The sequence below is a fragment of the Fulvia fulva genome, chromosome 2 (assembly GCF_020509005.1).
Source record: "Fulvia fulva chromosome 2, complete sequence".
NCBI lineage: Eukaryota > Fungi > Ascomycota > Dothideomycetes > Mycosphaerellales > Mycosphaerellaceae > Fulvia > Fulvia fulva.
Window position 1 is genome coordinate 164718 of NC_063013.1, and position 27987 is coordinate 192704.

Here is a 27987-nt window from a genome sequence, read left to right on the forward strand (position 1 = left end):
AAGTGCCCTGGAGCACGCTCCTTCCAACTTGGGTCCACCGCTCGCACGGGTGGAACGTGGAGTGGCTCCCGTCATAGTCGTACATCGAGCCGCGAAAAAGTTGGAACTTCGCGTTACCCTAGAAGAGAAAGGAAAGGACCATTGCCACAGTGCCAAAGCTTGTCGAGGGCAACCTCCCCTGGAACTTCTTCCAAGTGCCTGCCTAACGACCATCCCAGACTCCAAACAACCTGCCGCTTCACCAGACCAGACCAGACCAGGCCCAAACCTCCCTAATCCACTGCTCCTCTACCACCAGCCTTAACCGAGCACAGCATACTGCGTCTCCCCCGATCCGACCAGAAGAATCCCAGCCATCGCATCTCTACCCACACGTCCATTTGCAACGCCAACGATCACCTCAGCGCCTATCCTTGCCCTCAACATAAGGGAGGTGATAATCTCAACCCTCCTATCTGACTGACCTCATTCCTAGCCGGCAGCTGTGGCATCTCCTATATCTGATCTTCCCCTGGTGCGACGTGTCCGGTGTCAAAGCACCCCAGCGACAAAGCAACCGAACGAATAGCCACGGGCGAGCCCACGAGGACCGCTCCTCTGTGTCACTACAGTTCATGCTCCTAAGAGCAGGTCCTACCCAAAAGTCGTTCCGTATCAGTCTCCATAAAGGCTCAAACATCGAGTAGGACCGGTCGGCCTTTTTTAGCTTTTCTAAAAGATAGCTGAGACAAGACATGGGTCCCGGTACTATCATGCGTCGACACTGGATGATGCGGTCCTTTAATGTTGGGTGGTACGGCTGTAGTAGCTTGACCTTGGCCAGATGGAGGTTGAAAGGCTTCATTTGTGATTGAGAGCTATCGGCAGACCGTAGAAAGTTCACGACTCTGGTCGTACAGTTTAGTCGGGGACCATGTCCTCGGCCTTGTGTTGGATACAAAAGGCCCGTTGACAGAGATTAAATCCAGACTGAATCCGGCCTGAAGCTCAATAGTCTTCGGACCAAGTACCTGGGACTACATACCTAAGCCCCCACCCACCTCCCCAGCATCTCCCCATCAGTCCCCACAACCATACACACAGAGAGGCTACCTCTTCGCACCCCGATGCCCCTCCTTCTCCACGACCTCATTCAAATAACTCAACAAGAACCCCTTATTCGTCTCCGTCGGCGTCGCACTTCCCGGCGTCTGCTGTCCACTCGTCGTACCATTACTTGTCACTGAGTGCACGCTCTCCAGCCTCGATCGAGGTTCCGGGACATTGAGCTTTGCGGGTGGTTCTTTCGTGAGAGGAGTGCCGAGCGTGAAGGGCGAGACTGGCGTGCCGGGGCTTTGAGCGCTACTGGCTGAGCCAGGTCTGCTGAACATGCTGAGCAGTAGTTGTTGCTGGCCGCCGCCGTTTGCGCGATGGCCTTGTTGGGACTGGGAGGGTCGCGTGTCTGGTTGTAGTTGTGGAGTTGGTGGTGGCTGTGGGATTTTGGCTGGTGGCACTGAAGGAGTGGTCTTACCGTTGAAGAGTCCCAGAAGTGCATCTTTGCTTGTGGGAGTAGTCTGAGGTTGAGTTGACGGTGGCTCGGGGGTCTTGACCGGAGGCACAGAAGATGTGGTCTTACCATTGAACAGTCCCAGGAGCGCATCTTTACCAGTGGACCCGGTATGAGTCTGCACTGGTGACGTGACGTTGACCTGGGCTGGCGGTCTCGCTACTGGGCCAGGTGCGGAAGCCGACGGGCTCTTATTGAACAGTGACAAAAGATGACTCTTCTTAACCTCACCTGGAGGAGGCGAAGGCGTCTCTTGAGCAGCGAGTTCGGAAGCCAACCCGTCGCCTGGACGGCGTAGAACCTGCGGCTGGAGGTTGGTACCTGCTGACTCGTTCCGTAGCGGGCTTTGAGGCACCGGAGACCTTGACGTGCTCGGACGTTGCAGAATACTAAACTGCGGCGTCGGCTGTGTCGGCTGAGTTGGCGGTGTGGGATGCGACGATTGTCTAGGCGATTGTGCATTTTGCTTGGTCTTTGCCTTTGGTGATGCCTTGGGTGATTCCTGCCTTCCGGTCTGCGGTGATGCCCGTACGAACTGCTTTGGTTTCGTAGGGTCATAGAGGTTGCCTCGCGACTTCGGTCGGTCAAGAGTGACATCTGACGGTATCGATGCCAGCATTGATGGCTCTGTGGGCTCTTTGGGTGGGTTGTTGACCTGAGGACCAGCGCCCGGTGATGGCATGACAGGTTGAGGCGATTTGCTTTTCGGTCTTGCTGGCAACGTCGTTGTGATCTCACCAATGCTCGTTTTCTTCTCCGTCTTCCTGGGCTTTACTGTGACATCCGACACCGCGGGAGACGCTGGAGCCGCTGGAACTTCTTCCGCAGCTGGCTTGGGTGAATCTTGTCCGCTTGGCTTGCGAAACAGATCTAGCAGCGCAGACGCCTGCTGACTATTGTGCCTCTGATTCGCCGAACCTGAAGCTGCTGAGCCACTCTGTTGAGTCTTGCGACCATTCTTGAACGCATCGAGCAGGAGCTGAGTATGCGCAGGCAAATTTGGCTGGGGAAGTTTCGATGCTTCTGGTATCGAATGGTTACTACCAATAGGCTTTCCAGAACTCTGTGGTCTTTGCCCGGCAAAGGAATGCATCGGACTTGCAAGCTGTGGCCGTTGCATTCGTGTTGGGCCAAGGTTTGCGTCGAAAGGTTGGTTCGCCCAATTTTGGTTTCTCGGATCACCTACGCTGGGACCGTAGCCTGAGCTATGCTGCGTCTGTTGCTGAGGCGCTGACTGGGCAAAAGCTGTGCTGCGTTGAGCTTCATGAGGAAAGTAGTTCGGCATGCTTCCCTGTCGCTGCTGCTGCTGCTGCTGGGGAAATATCATCTGCTGCATATGCGGCGGCAAGTGGGAGGTGTCTTGCCGCTGTGGATGCTGCGCAGGCTGGTGGAAGACCTGATTCGGCACTGAAAAGTTTCGCTGCTGCTCTTGCAGCCGCTGCGGCGAGTAGGCAAAGTGTGGCATCTGTGGGTACGACGGCTTTCGTGGATGATGTGGTTGTGGTGTTCCAGGCTCTTGCTGAGGGATCGACGGGTCAATTTGCTCCGATGGTGTGGTCGGGATAGGTCCTGAGATGGGCATAGATGGCTGGCTTCCTTTCAGCATAGCGAGCAGGTTATTGGTTTGAGCATTGCTGTATGCAGCATGTTCGGGCTCCCTCTGCCGCGCAGCCGGAGGTGCATGAGTGACAGAAGGACTGCCGATCGATAGTAGCTTCTTAAGCTCTTCCGACGACCGGTCCACTGTTGGAAGGCCATTATCTGTCGCAAACTCCGGCTCAGTCTCTCCTTCATCTTCCGTGATGCCTGCTTGTAAAGCGTTGTTCGTTGCTGACAGACTCCTACCATGCTGCGCTGGTGTAGAGCCTTCTGTCCGCCTCTGCTGACCGATCCACTTCTTCAGCTGTCCCAAGAAGGGTGCGACCATGTAGAACTTCGTCGAGTGTGCCTCGCCCTGTCCAACTCCAGTGACTCGTCCCTTTTGCTTCCTGAAGCCTGGGAGGTCCTTGACATTATACCACTCGATACCACTGATTTCCTTCCTCGTTCTCGGCTCAAATTGCGTATCCATGCTCACGCCCCGAAAGACGAACAGCTTCATGTGCTGTTCCTTCATAGTCACATCAATAGACTTCACGCGTCCATCCTTCTGTCGATTCTCTTCCACGAGACCTGTCGCATCAAACCCAGTCTCCTCGTACACCTCGCGTATGGCACAATCCAAATCGTCTTCGTCCTTGTTGATCTTGCCTCTCGGAAAGCCCCAACTAGCGCCTTTCTTCCAGCCTTTGACCAGCAAGATCTTGTCCATGTTGTCGTTCATCAAGATGGCTCCCCGCACCGGCACGCGCGTCTTGTACTCCAAGAACTCCTCATATGCTCGGACATGCTGCTCTGTCTGAAAGCCACTAAGCAACGGACAATGCTGGAACAGTGTCAAGAGGAAAGCCCGCAAGTTCAAGCTCGGCAAAGAGGGGTTGAGTGGTCGGATGAAGTCTTCGTAATACCATTGAGCTTCTTCTACCTGGAAGCATAGTCGCGGCACACTGGACAGCTCAGCGGGCGGTAGGTTGAGTAAGAAGCGAACGGTGAGGTCGTCGAGCCAGTCAGTCAGTGTCATGTGCTGGTAGACAGCAGTGAGATCCACCGCGCCGTCGCCCATGCTGCCCCGTGTCTCTTTCGTGCGAAGATGTCGTGGAGCAATAGGGCATCGCGATCGCGATGTGGCTGGCTTGTAGTGGTGTGGTCGGCTGCTGCTGCTGCGAGCGTGCAGAGAGCCGGAGTGGGAGTGAGTTGTGGTGCTTCAGCAGAAGAATGCTGTAGAAGGAGTAGCAATGAGCGATCGGTGCCTCAGCTGGCTGTGATGTTCTCGAGCGATGTGTTCCTGGCCTGGAGTTTGGTTCTGTTTACGTGGATTGTCGCAACGGTCGAGGTCAGGTCAGCGCGATCGGCCAAGAATGACATCGGCGCCAGCTTGAGTCAGCCTTCAAGATTGCGTACAATCAACCACCACTCTTGTGCACCACGCAGCAACCCCCGTCGCATAGCACCATGGCGTCTGATGGGGACCTGAAAGATCACGCGCTGAATAGCTCTCACGACTTCTACAGGCTGCTCGGAATCGCAGTCTCCGCGAACAGCGCTGAGATACGGACCGCATACCGCAAAACTGCTCTAAAATACCACCCCGACAAGGTAGCTTCCAACCAAGAAGCACTCGACAAATTTCACCTGCTCCAAGTGGCCTACGACGTTCTAAGCGACGAAAATGTGCGCGCCCTCTACGACAACGCGCGACGCGCTCGAGAGGAGAAAAAGCTGCGTGAATCAGCGTACAGCGACAAGCGGCGACAGATGAAAGACGAGCTTGAAGCACGAGAAAGAGCTGGTGTCGCAGGGCTGAAAAGGAAACGCGAAGACGCCCGTGAGGAGGAGGCGTTTCAACAAGAACTGAAGAGATTAGCCGCGGATGGTGCGCGCAGGAGGAAGGAGCGAGAGGAGATGCTGAGGAAGGAGATGGCGGATGCTATGGAGGAAGAGAGGAAGGAGCGCACGCCAGAACCACAGCCGACAGCTCCTACGAAGGTGGAAGAGACGGACAGAACGATTAAATTGCGGTATCCGGCAGGCACGACTGACCTTGGACAGTCACAACTCACTTCACTTTTCGAGCGCTTTGGCAAGATCGAGCACGTCCTGCTGCGGGATAAGAAGATCAAACCCGAGGGCGAAAAACACCGCAAGGACTATACAATTGCCATAATAGTCTACGAGAGCATTGTAGCGGCGCACAAGGCTGTGACGGACTTTCCTCACTTGATGAAGCAGGAGCCAGCAATATGGGGAAGGTTTGAAGACGTCAATTGGCAAAGTGGGAAGGAGCCGGATTGCATACCGAAGCCGAAGAGGAAGGAGGAGAGCGCGTCGAGCACACCCCACTCCACACCCAAAACGAAGGGCTACGCCACGGGTGACGCGCCGTCAACACCAGCAGCGAGATTCAAAACTGAACACGGACTGAAAAAGGTTCCAAGCTTCGGCAGCTTCAAGGGCACGCCAAAGGCTGCAACAGGCACACCAACCTCAGGATTAGACGCTGAGGACGCCATGATGATACGTCTAAAGCAGGCTGCCGAGCGCAAAAGATTGGCGGAAGAAATCAAGCGACAGGAGGCTGAAGAAGAGGCAGCGCTCGAGCAGAAATCGTAATTTGAGGGCGCTGAGACACCAGCGTGACGTTAGAAAGGCGTAGTCGGTTTAGAGATACCCCATATTGCGAGAATGGTTTGCTACGCGCTCATGCTTCCACTCATGGCATTGCCTGACTCTGTCCGGCCGGGTCTGAAAGTCACTGACCACCAACACTCACCGATGCCACGCCTTCACGATATCCACAATCGCACTTCCGCACCTCCGCCAGTACGTTCGCCTTCGAAGCACAGCTCTGTCGATCCCTATCATCACTCATCCCCCATCCCACTTAGTCCCTCCAACCCACTAACACGAAAGATGCCGCCAGGCCCAAACAACCACAACTCCCCCGGCCCTTCCCCAGCGGAATGGAAATTATCAATCGTCTCCGACACCTCAATCCTCAACACCAACTCCCCCCACTCCGTCAAAACATCGATCCCGGTACCTGCAAACACAAGATCGTGCAGCATAGCCTCAAGTGAGTAAGTCGAGAGCATCGCCTCAATCCCACCCCCACGATCTTTCACAAACGTACCTGCTGCTCCAACCACAAACCCCTCCCGACCAACACGCACCCCATCCACCGCAAACGTCCCCGCCTGCCAGATAGGCCTCTTACCCACCAAACACGCCCCTGCAGCACTTTGTCGCAAATCAAACACATACACCGCCCTCCCCCCAAACCGGCACAACTCCAACCCTCGGCGTCCCCCCAACCTCGAACCCCCCACAAAATCCATAACCCCCGTATCAACTCCCATAACCCTTTCCCCCCATCCGCCCTCATCCCAATCCCATTCGGCTGCCCCTAAGCTCTCCTCAACAACCTGCCCATACCCCGTTCCAGGCCGGAACCGGTACGTCGCCGGGGCGGGACGTGACGTTGATGCCGTATCCGTACCCTGCAGGAGTCTGTGAAGATTATGTCCCCAGTTTCTTTCTCGATGGTGAGGTCGGTGGGGGAGTTGAAAGGGGGGTGCCGTGGTCGTTGTTTTGTTTAGGAGGGTTTCTGTCGCGGTTGTGGAGGGGTTGAGACGGTGGAGGCCTGGGGTTTGGAGGGTAGGGTCGCCGGTGGTGTGGGGGAGGGGAAGGGGTAGCTCGCTTCGCTCGCGCAGTAGATGTGGTTTTGGTGCAGTTTTGCGCCGTTGACGGCGTAGATTGGTGGGGTTGTTGTGTAGGTCTCGATGGTAGGCGGGGGCGTGTGGTTCAGGTTGATGAGTTGTTGCTGATATACGCCCTGGTGCGGCTGGGAGAAGATGATGACATTCAGACCGGGAACGTAGACGGATGCTTCGTGGATGCTGTCGTTGCGGGTTGTGAACATTTTCTCAATGATAGGCTTTGGACCGAGAAGAGAGAGACCAATATCATTGTACACCAGGAAGGAGGCATTCTTGATGAGGCTGAAGGATGGGTCTGCAGGGACTTCAGTGTTGATGAAGTTATCTTCTGCGGGATCCGCACCGGTTGTGAAGGAGGGTCTGTCGAAGGGGAGGGGGAGGACCGATGCGTATTTGTTGATGCAGACTATGTTGGTATCATCCTCGTAGCCCGCACATGGCTGTGCAGCTTGTGATTTGACTTTCGAGGTGAACAGCAGCGCTGCCAAAGCCGTAAGATATATCACCCTGAAGAATTGTTAGCTCCAATGTCCTCAGGAAGAAGTACTACAAGCTGGAAAGTCATAAATATGAAGTAAACCTTCCCACTGCTTGATCAGCCACTACTCATGCATCCATAACCTAGTCACACCTTCCTATGCACAGTATGCAGGTTCGGATTCGGTCTTCGGGATGAAGATCACGGATCGAGATCTCGGACTGGAGTTCTTACCTGACCGCTTCCCAGCAGCCAAGACTGGACCCCAGCATGTACCGTACCATGCGAGGGATGCGCAGATGTCCAACGCAGGTGGTCGCAGCATGAATTGATTCAAACAGCGCGTGGGTCCTGTCGTGCTTCCCATCAGATGTAAACGTCAGGCCTATAGACGACCTATTGGCAGGAGATATCGAAGTTGCCATGTTTATACGATCGAGTACTCTGCTCCCTGTCAGTACAATGCAAGCAGTGGTGCCACCTCGACCAAGAACTTCTACAAACAGGCCGTGGTGGCACTAGGCGTGGCATTGTCAGAGGATGTCATCGATTTCGATACTTGCAGAGTGCTTCCGGTACCTTAGACCCTCTGTCTGTAGTCGAAGCGAAGCGCGCACCTTGCTCTCGAGATCCGCTATTAGCATTCTGTGAGCCGGGTTGACAAAATTTAAACTTCTTCGATTAGCGTGACGGATTCTGTGAGTCTACGGGATATATGGTAAAGGTCTGTCAAGAGGTCTCGATTCCTCCTCATCGCGCCAATCTCAGCTACCTCTGCATCCTAAGCAGTCGTAGTGGGCGAATGTGGAGGTGTCGGACCAAGGGTGTTGAAGGGATTTCGTGGGTATCGATGCGTGCTGGTGGTGCAGGGCGTAGGTCGTGCATAGCGGTCGTGCTTCGTGCGTGTCGAGTGGATCCATGGCAGAAATTAGGGTGTGGGGCGTGTCTTGAGTGTATCGTCGCTGGGGATCGTTCATTGCCACGCCTTGTCTGAGCGATGTGGCAAATTCTCGAAATTCGCTCTGAGTCGCGCAACAGACGCCGCTGCATAGCAGGACTCGAGCATTTCGCTCCATGAGTTTACCCGCATACCAGGCCGATGATTTTCATGGAGTTGAAAATTTCATCGGAGGCCGCTTCGAGCATCTCATAATTCTCTGATCAGAGTCAGCGGTTGCTGACAGCATTTCCGCGTTACCATCCCACACTCAGCAACGGAAGCTGGGGGAGCGCCGCATGTACTCGGAGTAGCACACGTCCTTGTCGTGGGGAGAGTGTTTGCTATTCCATGCTTTCAAGCTCAGGCTTGGGCGAGTCAGTGCTTGTTGATAATTATACTGGATTCACCACGTCGAAAGTAGCCGTGCATCTCCACAATGCGACCCTATGCTAGGGCGATGGGGAGATTCACGAGCCTACGTGTCGAATGAGCGATGGGGAGATATGTCTCACCTGACTGGCGCTTAATCTGCTCGCGAGCCCAGCGAGCTGTGTCCTGCGTTCTCTGCGAGAACTCCTTGTTCGCGCGGGTCTCACGGGCCATTGATGTGAGCCAGTCGTTGCGGAAGAATTGGTTGATCTCGCCGGTAGGGAAGGCTTCTGAGAGATCGCTGTTGATTGTTAGCTACCAAATCGAGGGTGTGGAATAGAGAGACTCACCCGATGACGCCCATGCTCGACCGCAGGAGAGCTTCGGTTCGGTTTGGATCCTGGTAGACGCTGTGTAGCAGCTGAAAGATCGACTCGACGTAAGGCTGAAGGAGCTGCTGTTTGCCAGAGCTGCGCAGGGCCATCACAATGCCGCTCCATGCATCCATGATGCCTTCTCGTAGTGAAACAATGTAGTCGAGCATTTCGAAGTTCGATGCGTTCTCCTGCGTGTTGATGCTGGCAGCCTGCTGAAGCACCTGAGCAACGACAGACAGATATGTCTCGAACCCACCACCAATCGACTGTGCAATGTCGCCAAAGGACTGTAAGATCGCCGGCTTGAATTGGTTGCCGAGAGAGGGACTTCTTAAGTTGTTCAGGAGGCTGTTCATGAAGGCGTCGCAGTGTGGTAGAATCTTGCCTTCCAGAGCGCGGGCAATGTCGGTAACAAGGCCGATAGCCACTGAGCAGAGTTGAGCTTCCTCCTGGTTGTTGAGAGCCTTAATGAGGAAAGGTTCGAATGATGGCATGTACTTCTCGAAGTCCTGCTCGAGCGCGTTGGCCAAGGAGCCAATGGTAGCGAATACCGTCTCTGGGACACTGGACTTTGGTGGAAGGGCATTCAGGAGACCAAGCATTAGGGTCATGATGCGGTCGGCCTGGGGCGCGACTTCATTCTCGAGTCGCTGGATGATGGCAAGGATCACAGATGACAATGATGTTTGGATCTCATCGAGTGTGAGCTTGTCCTCGACGGACACGACCTACAAACAGAAGGGTGTTAGCTATACTCGTGAGACCCATGAGAGTGCCTTGAAATCTGGTTTGATCGCAGAGCGGAGCGCGTCGTGCAGCGCCTGTCTCGAACGCAACACCGGTTTCTCAGGCACTGCTGCTTGGTGTTTAGTATTAACGGGCACGTACCTGTTGGAGCATGGGCACAGTCTTCTCGAGGCGGTCAATAACCACCTCGCTCAAGCTGGCGACCATCTGTACCGAGTCGTTGGCTGCGTTGGTGACAAACGCGTTCAGAACTTCGTAAGCCGCGGTGCGCAGCATGTTGTCCTGGGTAGATTCCGTGAGTTGAAGCAAATGTTGAACGCTGGCCTGGAAGTGCTGGGACAAAGCGTTTGTCTGGCAACCAGGCTCACCGGCGAAGCGATCCGCCAGATTCATTAGTGCCCAGCAACAAGAGCTGGCCATCTTTGGATGCGAAGCAAGACCCTGGAACAGTGAGGTGATCAAAGGCTGTAAGTGCTCGTTAGGGTCGATCGAGTCCGAAACAGCTTCGCAGATGCGGCCGAGTGCGAAAGCAGCCGAATCTCTGACCTGAACCGAGGAATCGGCCATCATCGTGATGAGCACTGGAAGTGCCTGCTTGACTAGTGGATCGAGGACCTTCTCGTCTGGACCCTCCATCATGGCACCGAAAGCAGACACGGCGGCATCTCTGTAGTGCCAGTCCTCGCTGCGGAGGTTCTTCTCCACAAAGGCCAGAACTGGGGGTACAACTTGACTGCCAACGGCTTGAGCCCAAAGCTGCACACACTGGTAGGCAGCGCGGGCAAGGTTGTACTCGTCATCAGCCGCATCCTCGTCTTGCTTGGCCAGTAGCTCGAGAAGCACTGGCACGACCTCTTGCGTGGCCACGCGAGCAAAGTTGAAGTATGGCCGCAGCTCGGTGCTACCTTCGGCGTTTGCCTGAGCATTGTCATCTTCAATGCTGATCTCTTCCTCGCAGACAGTGCACCAGAACTCGACGGCCAGTTTTGCAACGTCCTCCTCGTCGTTCTTCATACCCTGGATCGTGAGACCAAAGAGCGCCTTCTCCATGTAAAACCTCATCTTCTCGTAATACAGACCCATAATACGGTTCAGGCAGCCATAGGCGCCCTGCTGAATACGGTTGTCATCGGCTTGGGTGGCCTCGCAAATGACCTGCATAATGTAGTTGCGCTCGCCCTCGTTCTCGAAGTTGGTCCTAACAAATTCGAGGGAGTCGCCCAGCGCAGAGATGGCGGCATTTCGGATATCAGCGTTGGCCTCCTCTTTGCGTGCTCCTTGCACGACGGCTGTAAGGATTGCGTTGCTGTGTTGTGCCAAGCTGTCCCGAAGGTCCTGATCGTCTGTCTCGCAAACGAAGCCGATGGTTGTGAGAGACGCCTGCTTCTTCTGGTCGCTGCCCTGTCCTACATTGTCCACGAGTGTGGGCATAAGCTCGGGCCATTGCTCGCGTGGCAGCTCAATGGCGGCGATGGAGGCAATGAATTGTGCGGCGGATTGTCCAGCTCTTGTGTCGTTTGATCCGAGGGTCTGCAGCGACAGTTGCTTCACCTCTTGCTTCACGCTCGGGTCGATCTGCTCGAGCCATCGTCTCTGGACCTCTCGGAGGCGGGCGAAATCGCGTGCGGAGAAGGAGTTCTTGAGCGCAAGACCAGCGGCCATGCGCACTGAGGAGTCGGCCTGATCATTTGCGAGCTCACGTGAGAGGGTGAGGAGGTATCCGGGCTGCACAGAAGGTCAGTATATACTCGGGAGCGCTGTGGTGGGCGATGTGGATACGCACAAAATCTTGCTCGGCAGCTGAAAGAAGCTGCTGCTCCGCCCGTGCTCGTATGTTGGCATCTGCTCTCCGTAAGCATACTATCTTCTGACCGCGTGGAGCGCCAAGTGCGCCTGGAAGCGGTGGTTGCGCTTGAGATGGGGTACATACCTGGGTTGATGGTCCCAGTGAGGACCTGATTGACATCCATGTTGGGTGGTGTCAACGGCGGGTGTCGGTTGTTTGCGCGGCGAGCTTCGTTGCTCTCAGGATTTTATCATTCGCGTGTGGTGCTGATGTAAAGTTTCGCTGAAGGTGACGCAGGGACAAGTTGGAGAGTGGTGCACGGAAGGGGAGACGACGATTTTCGCAGCGATCCCTTGTTTGCGGGCGACAGGAGTGAATGAACGAGTGGCGTGTGTAGAGTCGCACCCGGTGAAGATGTTTCAGAATGTGAGTAGAAAGCGAGAAAAGTGAGCTGCCGTCGACTTCTTTCCCCTTTGACGCCTCAGCCAAAGGTTGTCCCAGAGACGATTTGGTGGGGTTTCGTGAACAGCATGTGTCGGTCACGTGTTGGCGCGCTACAAAAGCGTGCAAGACAATGAACACTTCCAAGATGTTGACACGGTCTACAGTACGATGCTAAGGGCACTACCAGCAGACCAATATGCCAACCGATCAAGGAGTGTGAACTGTCTGGCCGAAAGTCATGGGCTACTGAAAGCTTGACCATCTCTTGCTCTCTGAAGGAATCGCTTCCACTATTCATACATGGTCGATGGTAATCACGAGGGTCAAGATCGCTGCAATAACTCGAGTGAACATGTACGCTCCGTCTGATCGTGACCCTCTTGCATGCGGCTCGATATTCTCATCTCAAAGTCTCATTCGAATCTATACATCCAACACTACAATGCCCATGGGCTCGCTAAACAGGGGTATCAATCAACAGCATCGCCAAAGTGCATGCCTCTCCAAATCCTACACATCACTCCACCTTCTTCCCCTTCGCCAGCCACGCTACTGCTCCATCTCCATCGGCATCAAAAACGGCGCCTCATCAAAATCATCACTCCCAAAGATCCTCACTCCATGCTGCTGCTGCACCTTGCGAGTCGTGCCCTTCAACCGTGCAATAGGCCTAGCCGCGGTGTTCTGCTGCGATATAGCCATGTCCTCATCGCCCTGTTCGTCGAAGAATTTGTCCATGTCATCATCCGCTTCGTCCTCATATGTCCGCTTCTTCGACTCCGTGTACGTCCGCGCCGACGCCATGAAGCTATTCTGCGTTGACATGAAACTCCCCTGCGACGTCGAAAGGGCCGGCATATCGTAGTCTTCCTCCTCCTCCTCCATTCCCATGATCGCCGGTGCCGAAGAAGGGATCTCTTGCTCGGCTAGCCCTCCAACTTTATGAAGGCCGCAGAACGGTGTGAGTTCCCTCGTCTGCATAGGGCTATACGATGGCCTAGCTGGGGCTGAAGATGTCGGTGGTGCCGTGCTTGGGAAACGAAACCCGGGCGATCCGAGTGTCTTGTGCGTCTTATAGCCTTCAGGGACGGATTTGCGCACTCGCATGCCGACGCTTAACAAAGAGGCAGCTGTGTCGGCGGGAAGAGCTGGTGAGAGGGATTCTGATCGGTGGAGGGAGGGCACGGCGTTGCGGGTGAAGTAGGAGCTGAGGTGTGTTTGGTTTGAGGGTTGGTATTGTCGCTTGCGGATGTTCGCCATGGTCGATTTCGAAGATGGTATGTTGTGTATCACTTGGGGAGGGATGTTGAGTGTCGACGGCAGTTGGCAAGACAAAGGAGCGACCCGGAGGACCTGGAGTGGAGTAGTTGGAAGTTGCAAGTTGGTCTACGTTGGTGACGACGGTGGCAGGGAAGCAAGAAATCACGCGTTCCCGTCGCGCACGCGTTGAGTTCGTAAGATGTGACACCTCAGGCTGCTAGTGCTCTTAGGGTATGCAAGCAAAACAGGTGGGAATCCGACAATATATAACCCAGTGCTTTGTGGTTCCCAGGATGGCATTTTTGCAAATGTTTTGGTATCTACGTAGTATTCCGCCTTTTATAAGGTAGTCCTGAGTAGTTCGGGCATTCCGTTACGATGTTCATGTCCCAATGATTTCGTCGAGATGAAAGCAAGGGATGTCGGCACGAGCATTCTGCAACACCATGACGAAGAGAGCACAATGAAAGAGACGACTGCAGACAAGTTTTCATGCATTTCATAATAAGGTGGACTGTCTACGCACAGCTTCATGCCCTCTCCGGCGACCACTCGAAAATCACCTGCATCGACTTATCTTGCACTGGACCCGGTGCTTCATTGGCCCTCAGCAGTCCTTCGATGTACGCAGACTTGGGGCTGTCGAACATACCGCTCGCTCTGCCAGCTACCGCCTGATTACAAGGCTAGCCGAGCTTGCAACACTGTGCGACCGAAGCGGCTACCGAAAGCGCGTCTTGCTCGTTCCTGTCGCTCCTCGACCCAAGCTTTTCAAAGCGCGTGGACGCAGGGTACTCGTCAACGTCATGTCCACTCGAAGGGTGTGCGGCGATTGACCAACAGCTGTACGCTCTTCGATATCCAGTCCCCCTCGGACTGACAGGTTACGCTTTCAAGACATTTCTCCAAGCCACGTGGGTAATCGCGACTCCAGTTCCTGAATATCATCTCAACGCGCCGCTCGAGGGTTTCCAAGTCCCTGGGCCTATTGAGTGTCTTGTCGAAGTTCTCGAAGACTGTGCGTACGCAGGTGCGTGCCCGCATCTCGTCCACATGACACATCGCCACGATCTGTTCCCACAGAGCTTTGGTGTCGAAGCGGCACATGGGACAATTTGGGCGCTCTTGGTGCCATGCAGTGATGCAGCGGTGGCAATAGATGTGCTTGCCACATAGTGAGGTCGTTGGAAGTTGACACTCTTCGAAGCATATGCTGCAGGGGTCTGCTGTCGTTCCACTGGCAGCTGGCGCAAGCGGAGCGTTGATGGATCCATTAGTTAGTTTCCGGTCAATTTGAAACTGGATTTCATTTTCCAGCTTCTGCATGATCAGTTCTATCCTCAAAGCCACCCATGCCCTCGCCGTCTGAAGAGTCGGTGATGCGCGTCTTGGGCGTCTTTCGCGTCTTTCGCGTCTTTCGCGTCTTTCGCGTCTCGTACGGCATGCTGCTGTGTGGAATGTCTCCTGATCAATAGAGTGCCGTCGCGTAATGTCGAGAAATCTCGATGTCATTCGAGGCATTCGAAAGTAGCGGTCGGTATGTCGTGTGTAAGACTTAGTGCAAGAGTTGTAAAGTGACGGGCGTAACATATAGCAAGTCGCAAAAATTTGTTCACGTCGACGACATATTGAGGACAATGTTGAGGACAACCCTTCTTTCCAGCACGCACGCTTCTTGACCCACAGCTGTGACTGGTGAGACGATATCGATGCATCGGTACTGCGTGCAGCAGCGACAAGACTGTCGATGCAGCGATGGCGAAGAATGTTGTAGATGACCAAGGTGATGATCGAAGGCTGAGTGAGGTCGAAAGGGAAAGTGGCGCCAAGGATGGATCGAAAAGTGAAACAGGCAACATCCTGGTGCAAGCTTCGTGACTTCAGTTCACCATCGACAACCAACAAAAGACATGAACTTCTCGACCGACGAGCCCAAGTGAAACAGTGAATGTGTTGCGTTGCTGTATCTATGAGTGCAGCGCGCACTGTAACATGAGCTCGGTACAACAGCTGCTGGTCCTCCTCCTCATGCAGCACTCCCAAGGCCACTCTCTCCTGTCCAGGCCTTTTCAGCAGTAGCAGTTTCCACGCACACCCTCAAACGTCCTCATGGGCGGTCCAAGTTGACCAGCTGTTGCCGGACCGGAGTGGGAGTCACTGACTTCTCTCGCAGCCACCTATCAATCGCCCGAGCCTTGACAACGATCTCGTCCTCCTCGTACTCGAACGACTTCCTCCACTTCGGCTTCTTGGGCGCCCTTGGACTGGTCTTGACATTTGTTGCCTTCGTACTTGGTGTGGCTGGATCCTCAAAGTCGCCATCCTCGTCGGAGTCGTGGATCGTGGTCGCTTCCGAGTCGGCCACGCTTGAAGTTTCAAGAGCGACATCCTCCGCACGCTTTTTGCCCAGCCTACCCTTTCCACCCTCTTGACGATCTGCATTTGGGTCTCCATCCAGCTCACCCGCGAGATAGATCACCATCTTGTTCCTTGTAAACTCGGCCGTTGCGTTCTCGGTTTCCTTAGCGACAAAGCCGATGATCTCCTCCCACACCGAGGTCGATCGTCTGCAGGCGATGGAGTGGAATGCGATGCTCATCATATCGATCACCAATGCATAGGCTCTTGATGCGTGCTTCTTGGCCATGGTCTCGAAGACACCCCCAGGACTGGCATTCTCTTGCACAACCCTCCAAGCGCTTCTGGCCCAAAGCTCTGCTGTAGACCAGCCATATGTCTCGACGTGTGGGTCTGCATAGATGCTGATTTGGTAGCTAGCGCTCGCATCAATGTTGCCTTCAGCAAGACAGAAGAGCTTGACATCCACCTGCAGTCCATCTTCTGGATCATAGAAATAGCCCTTGCTGCCGATGTGGCATCCCCGCTCGATCCACTCAACGGCCTCGTGGAACCTGCGCTGGCCGAGGGCACAAAGCTTGTACCAAAGCTGAAGGTGTGGTCGAACCGTGCTGGACCTCAGCCAGGCATCGAGCTGTTCGTTAGAGCAGCCAAACTCTGAGGCAAGATAGTCTCTGCCATTGGTGGTGTAGAAGGTTGCGTAAGATCTCCTCGATCGGCGGACAGCTGCCATTGGATGATGCTGCACAATGACAATGGAGGTGGTGACAATAGGACTTGGTGAGGTGCACGTGTGTTTAAGAAGTCACTGAAAGTGAGGCCAGACATCCATCTCGGGTGAGCTTTTCTCAGTGAAGCAGAATGAAGGCGCGGCTGTCACGCGAGCTCATATACAGACATGTGGCTCGCGCGCGTGCTCTGAAGTGAGGATGGAGCCAGCAGCCGGCATGGACATTGGTACGGCCATGATCCACAATGGTATGTTCGACCCCAAGGCTTAACATTGCAGTTTCTACTGTACTTCTAAGGCGACTATAACAAAGACCAACTATACTTACCAAAGGCTTTCCATATCGCAACGCTCTACATGAATTCGGATGACTCGAAGACTGAGGCTTTCATTCACTGCGACATCGACCCCTGGCAAGCACAATCGAGATAGGTTCACCATTGCTCCAAAGCCTCGATCGACTACATCAAGATGCAGACGTCCGCATTTGATGCCAAACAAGCCGACAGCGTAGTAGCATACGTCTTTCAGAAGTTCAGGAACAGCTCATCTTGGGCATAGCAATTCGTTTGGGTTCTGGGACTGTTCCTATCGCTCTAGTTGATCTCCCTCGACCGTGCAGATAACGTGATCGATGCACAAGTCACGACTTCGTTGCCCAGACTTTTATGCTAAACAGCCACTAGCATCATTGTGCAGATCGGAGCTCGCCAAAAACAGTGGTTCGCGCCAAGCACGCGACGCGAGATGCAACTCAAAGCTTGCTAGAGCCGCAATCCTTTAACAACCGACTCTCCATCGACACCGCAACACATACAGAATGTACCCCGACTGCATCAACCAAATAACACAGCATCCACCAATCGATCTTGCCTGCTATCTGCTCGATCAAGTCATCACGACCGGTCCCACTTCTACTTGCCCAAACCAAGATATGACTCCATCGCGCTTGACTGGCCACAAGCTCATCAGCTCGGTCTTAGCCCGCCGGATCAGCACTGGCCCCGCAAAGATAACATACAATACGACACCTGATTGCTTTGCGTGCTCTTCACCTTCTTCTTATGGCTACTGTGCCTCTCTCGAAGATGCGGACGCGAATGGAAAGTGCACTATGCAACGTGGCTAATGCAAGGGCAATACGGACTTGTTGGAAGTGACGGCAAGGTAACATGCAGTGTTCTGTCTTTCCTTGGTAGTACAAGAAAGTGCCTTGCCCATCTTTTGCTGAAGTTGAACTGGTAGGTTGGCTCCATCATCTCTCCTTACGCATAGCAGATTCCAGCATGCTTGTTACGCATCTCTTGTGTGCCATTGGCACTATCACTACCGCGTATGCCCTTCCCCAGAATGTTCGCTCCGATTATGCAGTCAAGGAGCGACACAATGTGCCGAAAGCATGGACAAAAGTTGGTGAGGCATCGAAGTCGGACATGGTCCATCTCCAGATTGGTCTGAAGCAGCAGAATGAGGGTGTGGTTGAAGAGCACCTCTTGCAGGTACGTGATGAAACCCGGCGCAACGCAATGCCAGCTCTTGACAGCTGCAAAGGCATTGCTACATGATCGAGAGTATAGCTAACACATCATTTGCCTTGACAGGTGTCTGACCCAAGTCACTCCCGCTATGGCCAGCACTTGACAGCCGACGAGATCAAGAAGATTATCACACCCTCCGACGAGACGCAGGACCTGGTGAAGGCGTGGCTCGACGAGCATGGAATCTCCAATGGAGTCCACAGCCCTTCGAAGGACTTCATCCACGTGGTGCTCCCAATCGGGAAAGTAGAGCACCTCCTCGACACAGCATACTCTACCTACCAGCACGAAGATGGCGAGACTATCTCCAGAGCTGCAGAGTGGTCACTGCCAAAGCACCTTCACGAGCACATCGATGTCATCCAGCCCACCACCTCCTTCTTCCGTGCCAAGCCACAAATCATCGGAGGCCCTGACCTCAAGGGCGACACACACCCAATGTCCTGGTGGAAGAAGTACTCCAAGCAACACTTCGGCCGCGAGACCGGCGGCCAGTCTAGCACTGGATCCGGAGGCGCTGGCCCAATCTCCCAAGTCTGTAATGTTAACTACACGACCCCAGACTGCATTCGCACACTCTACGGCACCTACGACTACGTCCCACAAGTCCCCGACAAGAGCAAGGTCGCCCACACAAACTACCTCAATGAGTCCTCGAACCGCAACGACATCCACCTGACGCTTGAGAACTTCCGCCCAGAAGCTGCTCAGGCGGCGTACGAGTTCGAGAATGTCATTATCGCCAATGCTCAGGACAACCAGGTGTACACACCAGCGATCGTTGCAGCAGGGACCAACATCGAAGCGAACCTGGACTCGATCAACATTTTGTCTGTGTCTTGGCCGCTGAACTTTACTGTCTTCTCTACTGGTGGAAGTCCGCCATTCATGCCGGATTTGGTTGCTCCGACTAATACAAACGGTACGTTTCTGAAGGGCACCAGGCATCGGGCAGTGGATTAGACCATAGTGGAGCGTGCGAGACATGCGCTGCACGGCGCGCCCTCTCTACCGCTTACACTACAGTCTAAGACACTGCCACGTGCTTCTTGAGTATGGCTAACACCCTTCTGTTTGTAGAACCATACCTTACTTGGCTGGACTACGTACTAGGTGAACAGGATCTTCCTCAGGTCATCAGCACTTCGTATGGAGACGACGAGCAGACTGTACCCGAATCATACGCAAAGCGTGTCTGTGCTGGCTTTGGTAAGTAACCCCTGTCTCTCAACCCACCTGTAGTCATAACTAACCACCTCCCAGCAACACTCGGCGCCCGCGGCATCTCCGTCCTCTTCTCCTCCGGCGACAGCGGCGTAGGCCCTGGCGGTAAATGCTTCTCCAACGACGGCAAAAACACCACGCAATTCCTCCCGGCCTTCCCCGCCGGCTGCCCCTGGGTCACCGCCGTCGGCGGCACAAAAGATTTCCAACCGGAAGTAGCAGTCTCCCGCTTCGCCTCGGGCGCCGGCTTCTCCAACTACTTCTCAGCCCCGTCCTACCAACAATCCACCGTAAACGCCTACATCAAGAGCCTCAACGGGCTCCACGACGGTCTCTACAACAAGGCCGGACGCGGATACCCTGATGTCGCGGCGCAGAGTAATAGGGACACGATTGTTTATAATGGGAATATCACGACGATTGGCGGCACAAGTGCGTCGTCTCCGACATTTGCGGCGATTGTGGCGTTGGTGAATGATGCGTTGTTGGCTGAGGGAAAGCCCGTGTTGGGGTTCTTGAATCCGTGGATTTATGGCGGTGGGTATAAGGCGCTGACGGATGTGGTGAGTGGGAGCAGTTATGGATGTAATACGACGGGGTTCCCGGCGCAGGCTGGGTGGGATGCTGTTACGGGTTTTGGGACGCCGAATTTCCCGAAGCTGGTTGAGGCGGCGTTTGAGAAGTATGGTGGACATGGAGGGTATGGAGGTCCGAAGGGGTATGGTGGTGGTGGTGATTGAGGTGTTGAAGACCTACTAGATCGACAGTAGAACCTGAGACAGCAGCGAAATCGCACCTGAGGAACAACCTTGACAGTAGCTGTCGTTGAGCATATGATCTGAATCTCCTACTTCTGCAAACTCTCCAACAACCCATTCCCATCCTTATTCGTCTGCACAGCCTTAAACGCCGCACCAACCACATCCAACCCCTTCTCCGCCCTCTCAAACGCCTCTGGAGACCTGTCCGTCAAAATCGCAAGATCTTCATCACTCAACAACCCCTTCCCCTCCGCAATATCGATCCTCTCACCGTCGTCCTTGGAAAGGAGTCTCTGCAACTCTGCAAAATCCGCACCGCCGGCATCACCCTTCCCGTTCTTGAACCTTCCCTTCTGGATCACGAGCTTTTCTAGTCGACGCTTGCTATCCGCTTTCTCCAGTAGCATTTGCTCGACAGTGCCCTTCGTGGCGAAGCGATATACGATAACGGGTCGTGTTTGACCGATCCTATGCGCGCGATCTTGAGCCTGGAGATCCTGTTGGGGATTCCAGTCGCTATCGAACAATAGGACAGTATCAGCTGCAGCGAGATTGATCCCTTGGCCACCGGCTCGCGTTGAGAGGAGGAAGATGTTCACATCGCTTTCTTGCTCGTTGAATTCGAGGATTTGTTGTTGGCGGTCGGTCTGTGCCACTGAGCCGTCGATGCGTGATACAGGCCAGTCGCGGAGCTCGGTGCAGTAGGTTTCGAGGAGGTCGAGTTGGGTCTTGAATTGGGAGAAGATGAGGACTTTGTGGCCGCCTTCCAGGAGGGAGGGAAGGAGGCGGTCGAGGAGGAGCATTTTGCCGGATTCTGTTACGAGGGTTTCGTCCACTGGGGTGTTGTCGTCTAGGTCGAAGGGGTAGTAGAAGTTGTGAGGTGAGTTGCAGCATTGGCGGAGTTGCATGATTGGATTCTGGAGTTTCTTTTGTGCAATCTCACGTTTGGCGAGGGAGAGTGTCTTTGCACGCTCGCGGTCTTCTTCTTCTGTCTCGTCGAGTTCCTCCACTGGAGATGAGCCGCCATCGTCTTCCTCAAGCTGCTTGAAGTACTCAGCATCAGATACCTCCTCGTAGCCCTTGTTCCTCTTTGCCTTTCTGCCGCGACCACTAGCGCTACCTGTCGTTGCAGGCGTAGAGGCACGGCTAGTCTTGGCGCTCTTGTTGGGTGTTGCGGCACCATTTGCTGCTTTGCGCTTGAGACTGCTCGTACTTCGCACGCTGCCAGGCGTCGTTGCCCGACTCAGACTTTCGACGACTTTGTTCTCGAGGTACGCCCGACTGTTGCCATCCAAGATCTCCTGGTATAGCTCTCTCTGGGTTTGTGTCAAGGGTGCATAAAGCACATACTCTCGCTTCTTCGGTAGCGATGTCTCGACATCTGCCTTGACACGTCGTAGCAAGAATGGCTTTAGGATTGCATGTAGACTTGCAACAAGGTTCTTCTTACGGTCCTCAGACAGGATCTGCTCATATCCATTCTTCTCTTTCAAAGCACTGAAGTCGAACCAGGCTTCGAAAGACTCAAGTTTGTCGAAGATGCTGGGCATCAGAAAGTGCAGTAATGACCACAACTCAGTCAGGTTGTTCTGCAGTGGTGTTCCAGTGATGAGCAACCTGTTGGCTGATTGGTATGACTGGAGCTCGCGAATGAGCCTGCAGTCCATGTTCTTGATGCGATGACCCTCGTCAATGATGATGAACTTCCATCCGAGATGTGCCAGATGCTTCCTGTCGTTCATACAGATCTCGTAACTGGTACATATCACCGGGAAGGTCTCGCTGCCGGGATTACGCAACTTCGTCTTTCGCAACTCCTCTCGTTCTTGCTTGCTGCCGTGGTACAGCACTACTGGGATGTCCGGGGTCCACTTCTTGAATTCCGCAACCCAATTGCTGGTGGTACTCAACGGGGCAGCAATCAGGAACGGGCCATGCACGCCTTTGCCTCGCAAGAATGCCAGAAATGAGATTGTCTGAATCGTTTTGCCAAGACCCATTTCATCTGCCAGGATGCCATTGAGACCATTCTCATACAACGAAGTAAGCCAGTCTAGTCCCTCCAGCTGATAGTTCCTCATCAGTCCACCAGTCACCAGCTCAGGCTGCTTTGCAGAGCGCAGCTCTTGGAAGCCAATCTCACTTGGCTTGACATCGGTATCTTTCGTCTCCTCTGCCAGTGCTTCAGATATCGACGTCTGGCCAGCCTTGGCTTGGACATCTTCTTTCTTCATATAGTCGGCAATCTTGCCGCCTTTGGTATTCTTCGCAGGTCGCCCCCTCTTGGGCAGCTCTTTCTTTGTGCCTGCACTCTGCTCAGCGTCCTGCGCATTCGCTTCAGCTGCTGCTGCACCTCTCGTGGCTCTCTTCTGTCCAGCTTGTGGCATCTGCTCTGCCTTCTCTTCCTTCTTCTGGGCTCGCTTCTTGCTTGCCTCGTCATTAGCTTCCTCCGCTTCCTCTTGCGAAGTCATCTGCTGTAACATGATCGCAGAGTACAGCTTGCTTTGGCTGAGCAGGTACTCGAGTGCCTTGTACTTCTGATCGACAACTTCTGCGCCGCCCTTAATGTCCTTTTCTCGTTCAGCTGCCAGCTTTCGTTCGCGCTTCTCATCCTGCTTTCGTCGCGCGTCTGCCATACGCGCCTCCTCCTTCTCCATGGCTGCCGATGCTCCGCCATCTCGAGTCTCTGGCGATGTGGGTGGCGTTGACTCCATTGACGTCGCTACTTCGGAAGACATGTTCTAATCATACACCCCTTGCAATATGAGGCCTCGAACGAAATTAAACAGAGATGCCACCCAAGATACAATACGAAACAAAGGAGAGCAACGCGAAAAGGTGAAAGCAGTGGACAATGACGACCTTCATCTTCGACGCGTTGCCGATCGAGATTGACCGTGTCAAGATCGCGTCTCAAGATCCCGCTAACCTCTTTCGCACAAACGGCTCAGCCGAGGAAGGAGAAACGGAGACATCCCTGCCCCACATTGCCACCACTGTGTACAGTGTAGGCGATTCATTCACTTACATCCACCAGACGAGAATATCATCCCGTAACAGAAAGGTCTCCAGTCCACATAGTACCACCAGAGCAGCAACACCAGTCCACCTCATCCATCCATAAACCATAAACACCACACCGCAACAATGGGCGGCTTATCGCTGTGGCTTATTCCTCATGATGACAAACCCTTCGTCAAGACGATGCAAGAACTGATCTCTGAAACAATTCCCCGTCAATTCGATGCCAAGACCCACAGCTTCCAGCCTCACGTTACAGTGACCTCCGACATCTCGGAAGACGCAATGAAAGGAAAGTCGCCCCAAGAATGGCTCGACTCCCTCCTCCTCGACGAACTAAAGCTCAAGAACGAACACAACGAAGTCCTCCTCGAGCTCGACACAATCGAAGCCGAGGATCCTTTCTTCCGAAAAATGAACATCGCCCTGAAAGACAACGAAAACCTCCGGAAATTAGTCGCCCTATGTCGACGAGAGTCTGGACTTGATGAGGCATTTGCGCAGAAGGAGTATAGGCCTCATTTCAGTCTGCTGTATTCGGATATTCCGACGAAGGACGTGAAGGCGAAGGTTCCGCTGATTGAGATGAAGATTGGCTTTGCGCTGGGGGATCTGTTTGCGTGCTGTGGTGGGGCGTTGTGTTTGGGTGGCAGTATGGTGTTGGTGGATACGAGGAAGGAGATTGAGGAGTGGAGTGTTATGGCGACGAGGGTGACGCCTTGGGCTATGTGGAGGGCTACGAGAGGGTTGCTTTGAGGTGATGAGTGAAGCATTCAGGGCTGGCGATGCAGTGCGTAGTGTGAAAGCAGGTTTGGTAGCTTGGTCATGATTTACGGCTGATGGTTGATAGGATGAGTCTCAGGTGCCGATTCTCATGGCATTCTGGCTTGCTGGCGGTAAGTGTACGTATGCAGATCTGTCGTTCGTCACTTGGGCTGTCGCAGACTCAGCTCGGCTGCTTGTATTGAATCGAGACGTGGCTGCCCGACTTTACAATGTGCCCAATTGCACGCAGCTAACGCAAAGACAGACCCTGAAGTGTGTTGTAGGAAGACTGTGGGTACAATCCTGTCAACAACGCCGGCGATGGAGGTCATGACCATCCGAGGGCTGGCGGACCAGGCTGACTCTGGGCCCAAGGGTCGGAAGACGCGCTGTCCTTGTCCGCGTCGAGTGCTCCGTGTAAGGACCCCTGCCTTGCAGAGGATCAGGGGCAATCCAGTGGCTAAAAACACGACTGCGGCAGCCTGGTAGAATCGCTTCGTACTCGAGGCTCCCGACTTATGCGGCAATAAAGCCTGACCGCATGATGTGGGCGTCACTGACCAAAGGATACCTTATCCTGCAAGCTCATGAAATGCATGCTCCGTATCCACAAAACAATCATTGAAGTGACCACCAGTACAATAGGCAATGTACAATTGCCATTGGAGCGAGCAGCCTCGCCGTGGCGTATCTGTTCAAGGCACCATAGACGCATGTACAGATGCATGAGGGATTGTTGCCCCGTTGGTAAGGAATTCCTTACACCGATTCAGTAAGACGTTCCAGCTACGGGGCCCGAGTTCGTGCTCTTCGATACATAATAGAAGATAGCCGGATAGGTAGTCCAACCATCTCACAATAAACAGCATCGTGAATGAGTTGAAGAGAGAAGGAGGAAGTTGAAGCGCGGTGCGAAGAGTTTGTAAGGCTGGAGCGGGCGAGGCCGTAGCTGCCGGCCAATGAGCACCTTCCTCGACATGATTATCCGTGCACTCCTCTTGAGCTTCAGTTTGCCATACCTCATGACATCGTAGCCGCACCCATTCGCTTCTCGCTACTTTCACCTTATCGCGGCGACGCAGGCAACATGGCGAGGCAAGCACTACTGCGATCGCTGGCCCGCTCGCCGGCCACAGCGACTCTCAATGCCACACGCACCGCGCGCACCTTTGCCACGAGTACAAGACGGCACGCCGAAGTGGAGCTCACAGTCGATGGCAAGAAGGTCTCAATAGAAGGTATGGCCGTGGTTCTGAAGCTCCAGGCAGACAGAAGCTATACTAACGCATTGGGACAGCCGGCTCTGCCCTCATTCAAGCCTGCGAGAAGGCCGGCGCCACGATTCCACGATACTGTTACCACGAGAAACTTATGATTGCCGGAAACTGTCGAATGTGCCTTGTCGAAGTCGAGCGAGCACCAAAGCCAGTAGCGTCATGCGCATGGCCCGTACAACCCGGAATGGTCGTGAAGACCAACAGCCCACTCACACACAAAGCAAGAGAAGGTGTCATGGAATTTCTACTGGCAAATCACCCATTGGATTGCCCAATTTGTGACCAGGGAGGTGAATGTGACTTGCAAGATCAGAGCATGAGATATGGTTCAGACAGAGGGCGCTTCCACGAATTGGATGGCAAGAGAGCAGTAGAGGATAAGAACATTGGACCACTGGTCAAGGTGAGTAGAGTGTACATTGGTGGCATAAGAAGCAGACATACTGACAGAGGCAGACATCCATGAACCGCTGTATTCACTGTACACGATGTGTCCGGTTCGCAAACGATGTTGCTGGCGCGCCTGAGCTCGGCAGCACTGGACGTGGAAACGACATTCAAATCGGCACATACCTCGAAACCGCTCTCGACACTGAACTTTCCGGCAACGTCATCGATCTCTGCCCCGTTGGTGCCCTCACATCAAAGCCATACGCTTTCCGTGCACGGCCGTGGGAGCTTTCACACACAGAGACTATCGATGTACACAATGGTCTGGGCAGCAACATCCGCATGGACGGCCGCGGTCTCCAGGTCATGAGGATCTTGCCACGATTGAATGATGACGTGAACGAGGAGTGGATTGACGACAAGACTCGCTTCGCTTGCGACGGACTCAGCACACAACGACTTACTACTCCGCTCATTCGAAGGGATAACCAGTTCCAGCCTGCGACATGGGAGAACGTTCTTGTTGAAATCAGCGAGAAGTTCAAGCAGCTTGCACCAAAGGGTGACGAGGTGAAGTTCGTTGCTGGAGAACTTGTCGAGACTGAGCTCTTGGTCGCCGCAAAGGACTTGGCCAACCGCCTCGGCTCTGAGAACCTCGCTCTGGACCACCCACAAGGCTCAGCACCACTCGCACACGGAATCGACGTTCGATCGAACTTTGCTTTCAACTCCAAGATCTACGGCGTGGAGCAAGCCGATGCCATCCTCCTGGTTGGCACCAACCCGCGATGGGAGGCTGCAGTACTGAACGCAAGAATTCGCAAGCAGTGGCTCCGATCAGATCTCGAGGTCGGCCTTGTTGGACAGGACTTTGAGTCGACCTTCGACTATGAGAACCTCGGTGCTTCAGCAAAGGACCTCAAGACTGCTCTCGGTGGCGCTTGGGGCGAGAAGCTCAAGTCTGCCAAGAACCCTATGATCATTGTTGGATCTGGAGCTGTCGAACACCCTGACGCCAAGGCCATCTACGAGACTGTCGGCTCGTTCGTCGAGAAGAACAAGGCCAACTTTGTCACCGACGAGTGGAATGGCTACAACGTGTTGCAACGTGCTGCTTCAAGAGCTGGTGCTTTCGAGGTTGGCTTCACAGTCGCCAGCCCAGAGACTGCAAAGACCACACCCAAGGTCATCTGGCTGCTTGGCGCTGACGAGATCGAGGCTGCTGATATACCGAAAGATGCTTTCGTAATTTACCAAGGTCACCACGGTGACCGCGGTGCCGCGCTCGCTGACGTCATACTTCCTGGTGCCTCTTACGCCGAGAAGGGCGCCACGTGGGTCAACACTGAAGGCCGTGTCCAGATCTCCCGCGCTGCATCATCGTTATACGGTGCTGCACGCGACGACTGGAAGATCGTTCGCGCCGTTTCAGAGGCTCTTGGTACACCGCTGCCATATGACGACGTTGAACAACTTCGCGACCGCATGGAGGAGATCTCACCTGCTCTCCGCCGGTACGACATTGTCGAGCCAACGTCCAAGGAACTTCAAGCACTCAGCAAAGTGCAGCTCATTGACCAGAACAAGGGATCCCAAGCATCAGGGCAACCTCTGCGACAAGTCATCGAGAACTTCTTTTTCACCAACAGCATATCACGATCATCGCCGACAATGGCGAGATGTTCCGCAGCAAAGGCGGCAAAGAACCCAGAGACGAACTTCATGGCGCCCGGTGAACCCATCCCACAGGTCGCATACGGACCACCACAAATTGCCGGTGCGAGTGCATAGTTGTGCATAGCGTTGGCGGTTTGATGTGAGGATTATGCAAAAGGGCATTGTATATAGGCCGGCGCATGAGGCGTTTACACACAGCGTGTATGTATATTGCGAGACGTTCCTAGTATGTGGTGGCTATTCTTGTTTGAGGCGACGTTGAGTTTCGGCGCAGTGCTACCTCCGTATGGATCTCGGTAAAGATCCGGCCCCCGTTTCAGACGTTCCCAATCTCGGCACACGCGCGGCTCACGCCATCCGGAGAGCCACGCTGGTCTACGATATCGGCAAGTCTGCTGTATGGGGAATACGAAGACCATGGCAGCATTGAGGAGTTGGTTCTCGGACGTGATGAGAAAGGAACAGCTCGAAACAGACATTACTACACCTCGTTGTGATTTGAGCTTACGCAGCACAGCAAAAGCGCTGGTGCTCCGAACGTGGAGGAGTGATGGGTTACCTGTCCGTGTCGGAGTACAGCGTCTTCGCGCAGGCGAGGAAAATGCGCTTTTAGCTGTCGCCACATCGATGTTGGGTTATTGGCTCTATACCTAGATTTTGCTAGGATGATCGGTCCGCCGGGATTTAAAATGTAACTCGGCTGCACGAAGACGCTGTAAATGGTGCAAAGAGCCAGGATCAACGATAGAAGGGCCAGCAGGGAGGCTGTAAGTTTGTAACAGGACTCCCTGGGCGGTAGATTGGCTGCGAGACAAAGGACCGAATTGTCCGAGTTATCGTCGTAGCAGCAGTGGAGATGATGGCGACGCGCAGCAGGTGTCCTCTGTGGTGGTGGTCTTGCGTTGCCGCTGTCTCTGAGAGATGGGTAGCACCGCTGCTGTGTTCTTGCACTGCGCTGCGCCGCTGCTGCTGCGGTGATAACTG

The 27987-nt window shown here is 54.2% G+C and overlaps 10 protein-coding genes across 10 annotated transcripts; 4 read left to right on the forward strand and 6 right to left on the reverse strand.

Annotated features, from left to right (window-relative positions):
- Positions 1-1088: 1088 nt before the first annotated feature.
- CLAFUR5_02362 (mRNA decapping complex subunit 2) lies at positions 1089-4208 on the reverse strand (the record flags this gene model as incomplete). The annotated part of the gene is made up of 1 exon (XM_047901510.1): positions 1089-4208. The coding sequence occupies one exon, from the start codon at positions 4206-4208 to the stop codon at positions 1089-1091; it is 3120 nt and encodes a 1039-aa protein (XP_047758727.1).
- A 389-nt stretch (positions 4209-4597) lies between these two features.
- CLAFUR5_02363 (Pre-mRNA-splicing factor cwf23) lies at positions 4598-5755 on the forward strand (the record flags this gene model as incomplete). Its single annotated transcript, XM_047901511.1, has 1 exon — positions 4598-5755. One exon carries the CDS (start codon positions 4598-4600, stop codon positions 5753-5755), a length of 1158 nt encoding a protein of 385 aa, XP_047758724.1.
- Positions 5756-6737: 982 nt separating this feature from the next.
- CLAFUR5_02364 (Lactonohydrolase oryL) lies at positions 6738-7623 on the reverse strand (the record flags this gene model as incomplete). The annotated part of the gene is made up of 2 exons (XM_047901512.1): positions 6738-7368; positions 7574-7623. The coding sequence occupies 2 exons, from the start codon at positions 7621-7623 to the stop codon at positions 6738-6740; spliced, it is 681 nt and encodes a 226-aa protein (XP_047757699.1).
- A 1100-nt stretch (positions 7624-8723) lies between these two features.
- On the reverse strand, positions 8724-11742 carry CLAFUR5_02365 (Importin subunit beta-1; the record flags this gene model as incomplete). The annotated part of the gene is made up of 5 exons (XM_047901513.1): positions 8724-8949; positions 8999-9753; positions 9914-11497; positions 11556-11614; positions 11703-11742. 5 exons carry the CDS (start codon positions 11740-11742, stop codon positions 8724-8726), a joined length of 2664 nt encoding a protein of 887 aa, XP_047757698.1.
- An 809-nt stretch (positions 11743-12551) lies between these two features.
- CLAFUR5_02366 (uncharacterized protein) lies at positions 12552-13262 on the reverse strand (the record flags this gene model as incomplete). Its single annotated transcript, XM_047901514.1, has 1 exon — positions 12552-13262. One exon carries the CDS (start codon positions 13260-13262, stop codon positions 12552-12554), a length of 711 nt encoding a protein of 236 aa, XP_047758731.1.
- Positions 13263-15369: 2107 nt separating this feature from the next.
- Positions 15370-16353, reverse strand: CLAFUR5_02367 (uncharacterized protein; the record flags this gene model as incomplete). The annotated part of the gene is made up of 1 exon (XM_047901515.1): positions 15370-16353. The coding sequence occupies one exon, from the start codon at positions 16351-16353 to the stop codon at positions 15370-15372; it is 984 nt and encodes a 327-aa protein (XP_047758730.1).
- Positions 16354-17636: 1283 nt separating this feature from the next.
- On the forward strand, positions 17637-19852 carry CLAFUR5_02368 (Tripeptidyl-peptidase SED2; the record flags this gene model as incomplete). The annotated part of the gene is made up of 4 exons (XM_047901516.1): positions 17637-17849; positions 17952-18810; positions 18969-19097; positions 19152-19852. The coding sequence occupies 4 exons, from the start codon at positions 17637-17639 to the stop codon at positions 19850-19852; spliced, it is 1902 nt and encodes a 633-aa protein (XP_047758175.1).
- A 107-nt stretch (positions 19853-19959) lies between these two features.
- CLAFUR5_02369 (Lymphoid-specific helicase) lies at positions 19960-22611 on the reverse strand (the record flags this gene model as incomplete). The annotated part of the gene is made up of 1 exon (XM_047901517.1): positions 19960-22611. The coding sequence occupies one exon, from the start codon at positions 22609-22611 to the stop codon at positions 19960-19962; it is 2652 nt and encodes an 883-aa protein (XP_047758174.1).
- A 409-nt stretch (positions 22612-23020) lies between these two features.
- On the forward strand, positions 23021-23650 carry CLAFUR5_02370 (2',3'-cyclic-nucleotide 3'-phosphodiesterase; the record flags this gene model as incomplete). The annotated part of the gene is made up of 1 exon (XM_047901518.1): positions 23021-23650. One exon carries the CDS (start codon positions 23021-23023, stop codon positions 23648-23650), a length of 630 nt encoding a protein of 209 aa, XP_047758981.1.
- Positions 23651-24746: 1096 nt separating this feature from the next.
- On the forward strand, positions 24747-27117 carry CLAFUR5_02371 (NADH-ubiquinone oxidoreductase; the record flags this gene model as incomplete). Its single annotated transcript, XM_047901519.1, has 3 exons — positions 24747-24897; positions 24957-25339; positions 25393-27117. 3 exons carry the CDS (start codon positions 24747-24749, stop codon positions 27115-27117), a joined length of 2259 nt encoding a protein of 752 aa, XP_047758982.1.
- Positions 27118-27987: the final 870 nt, after the last annotated feature.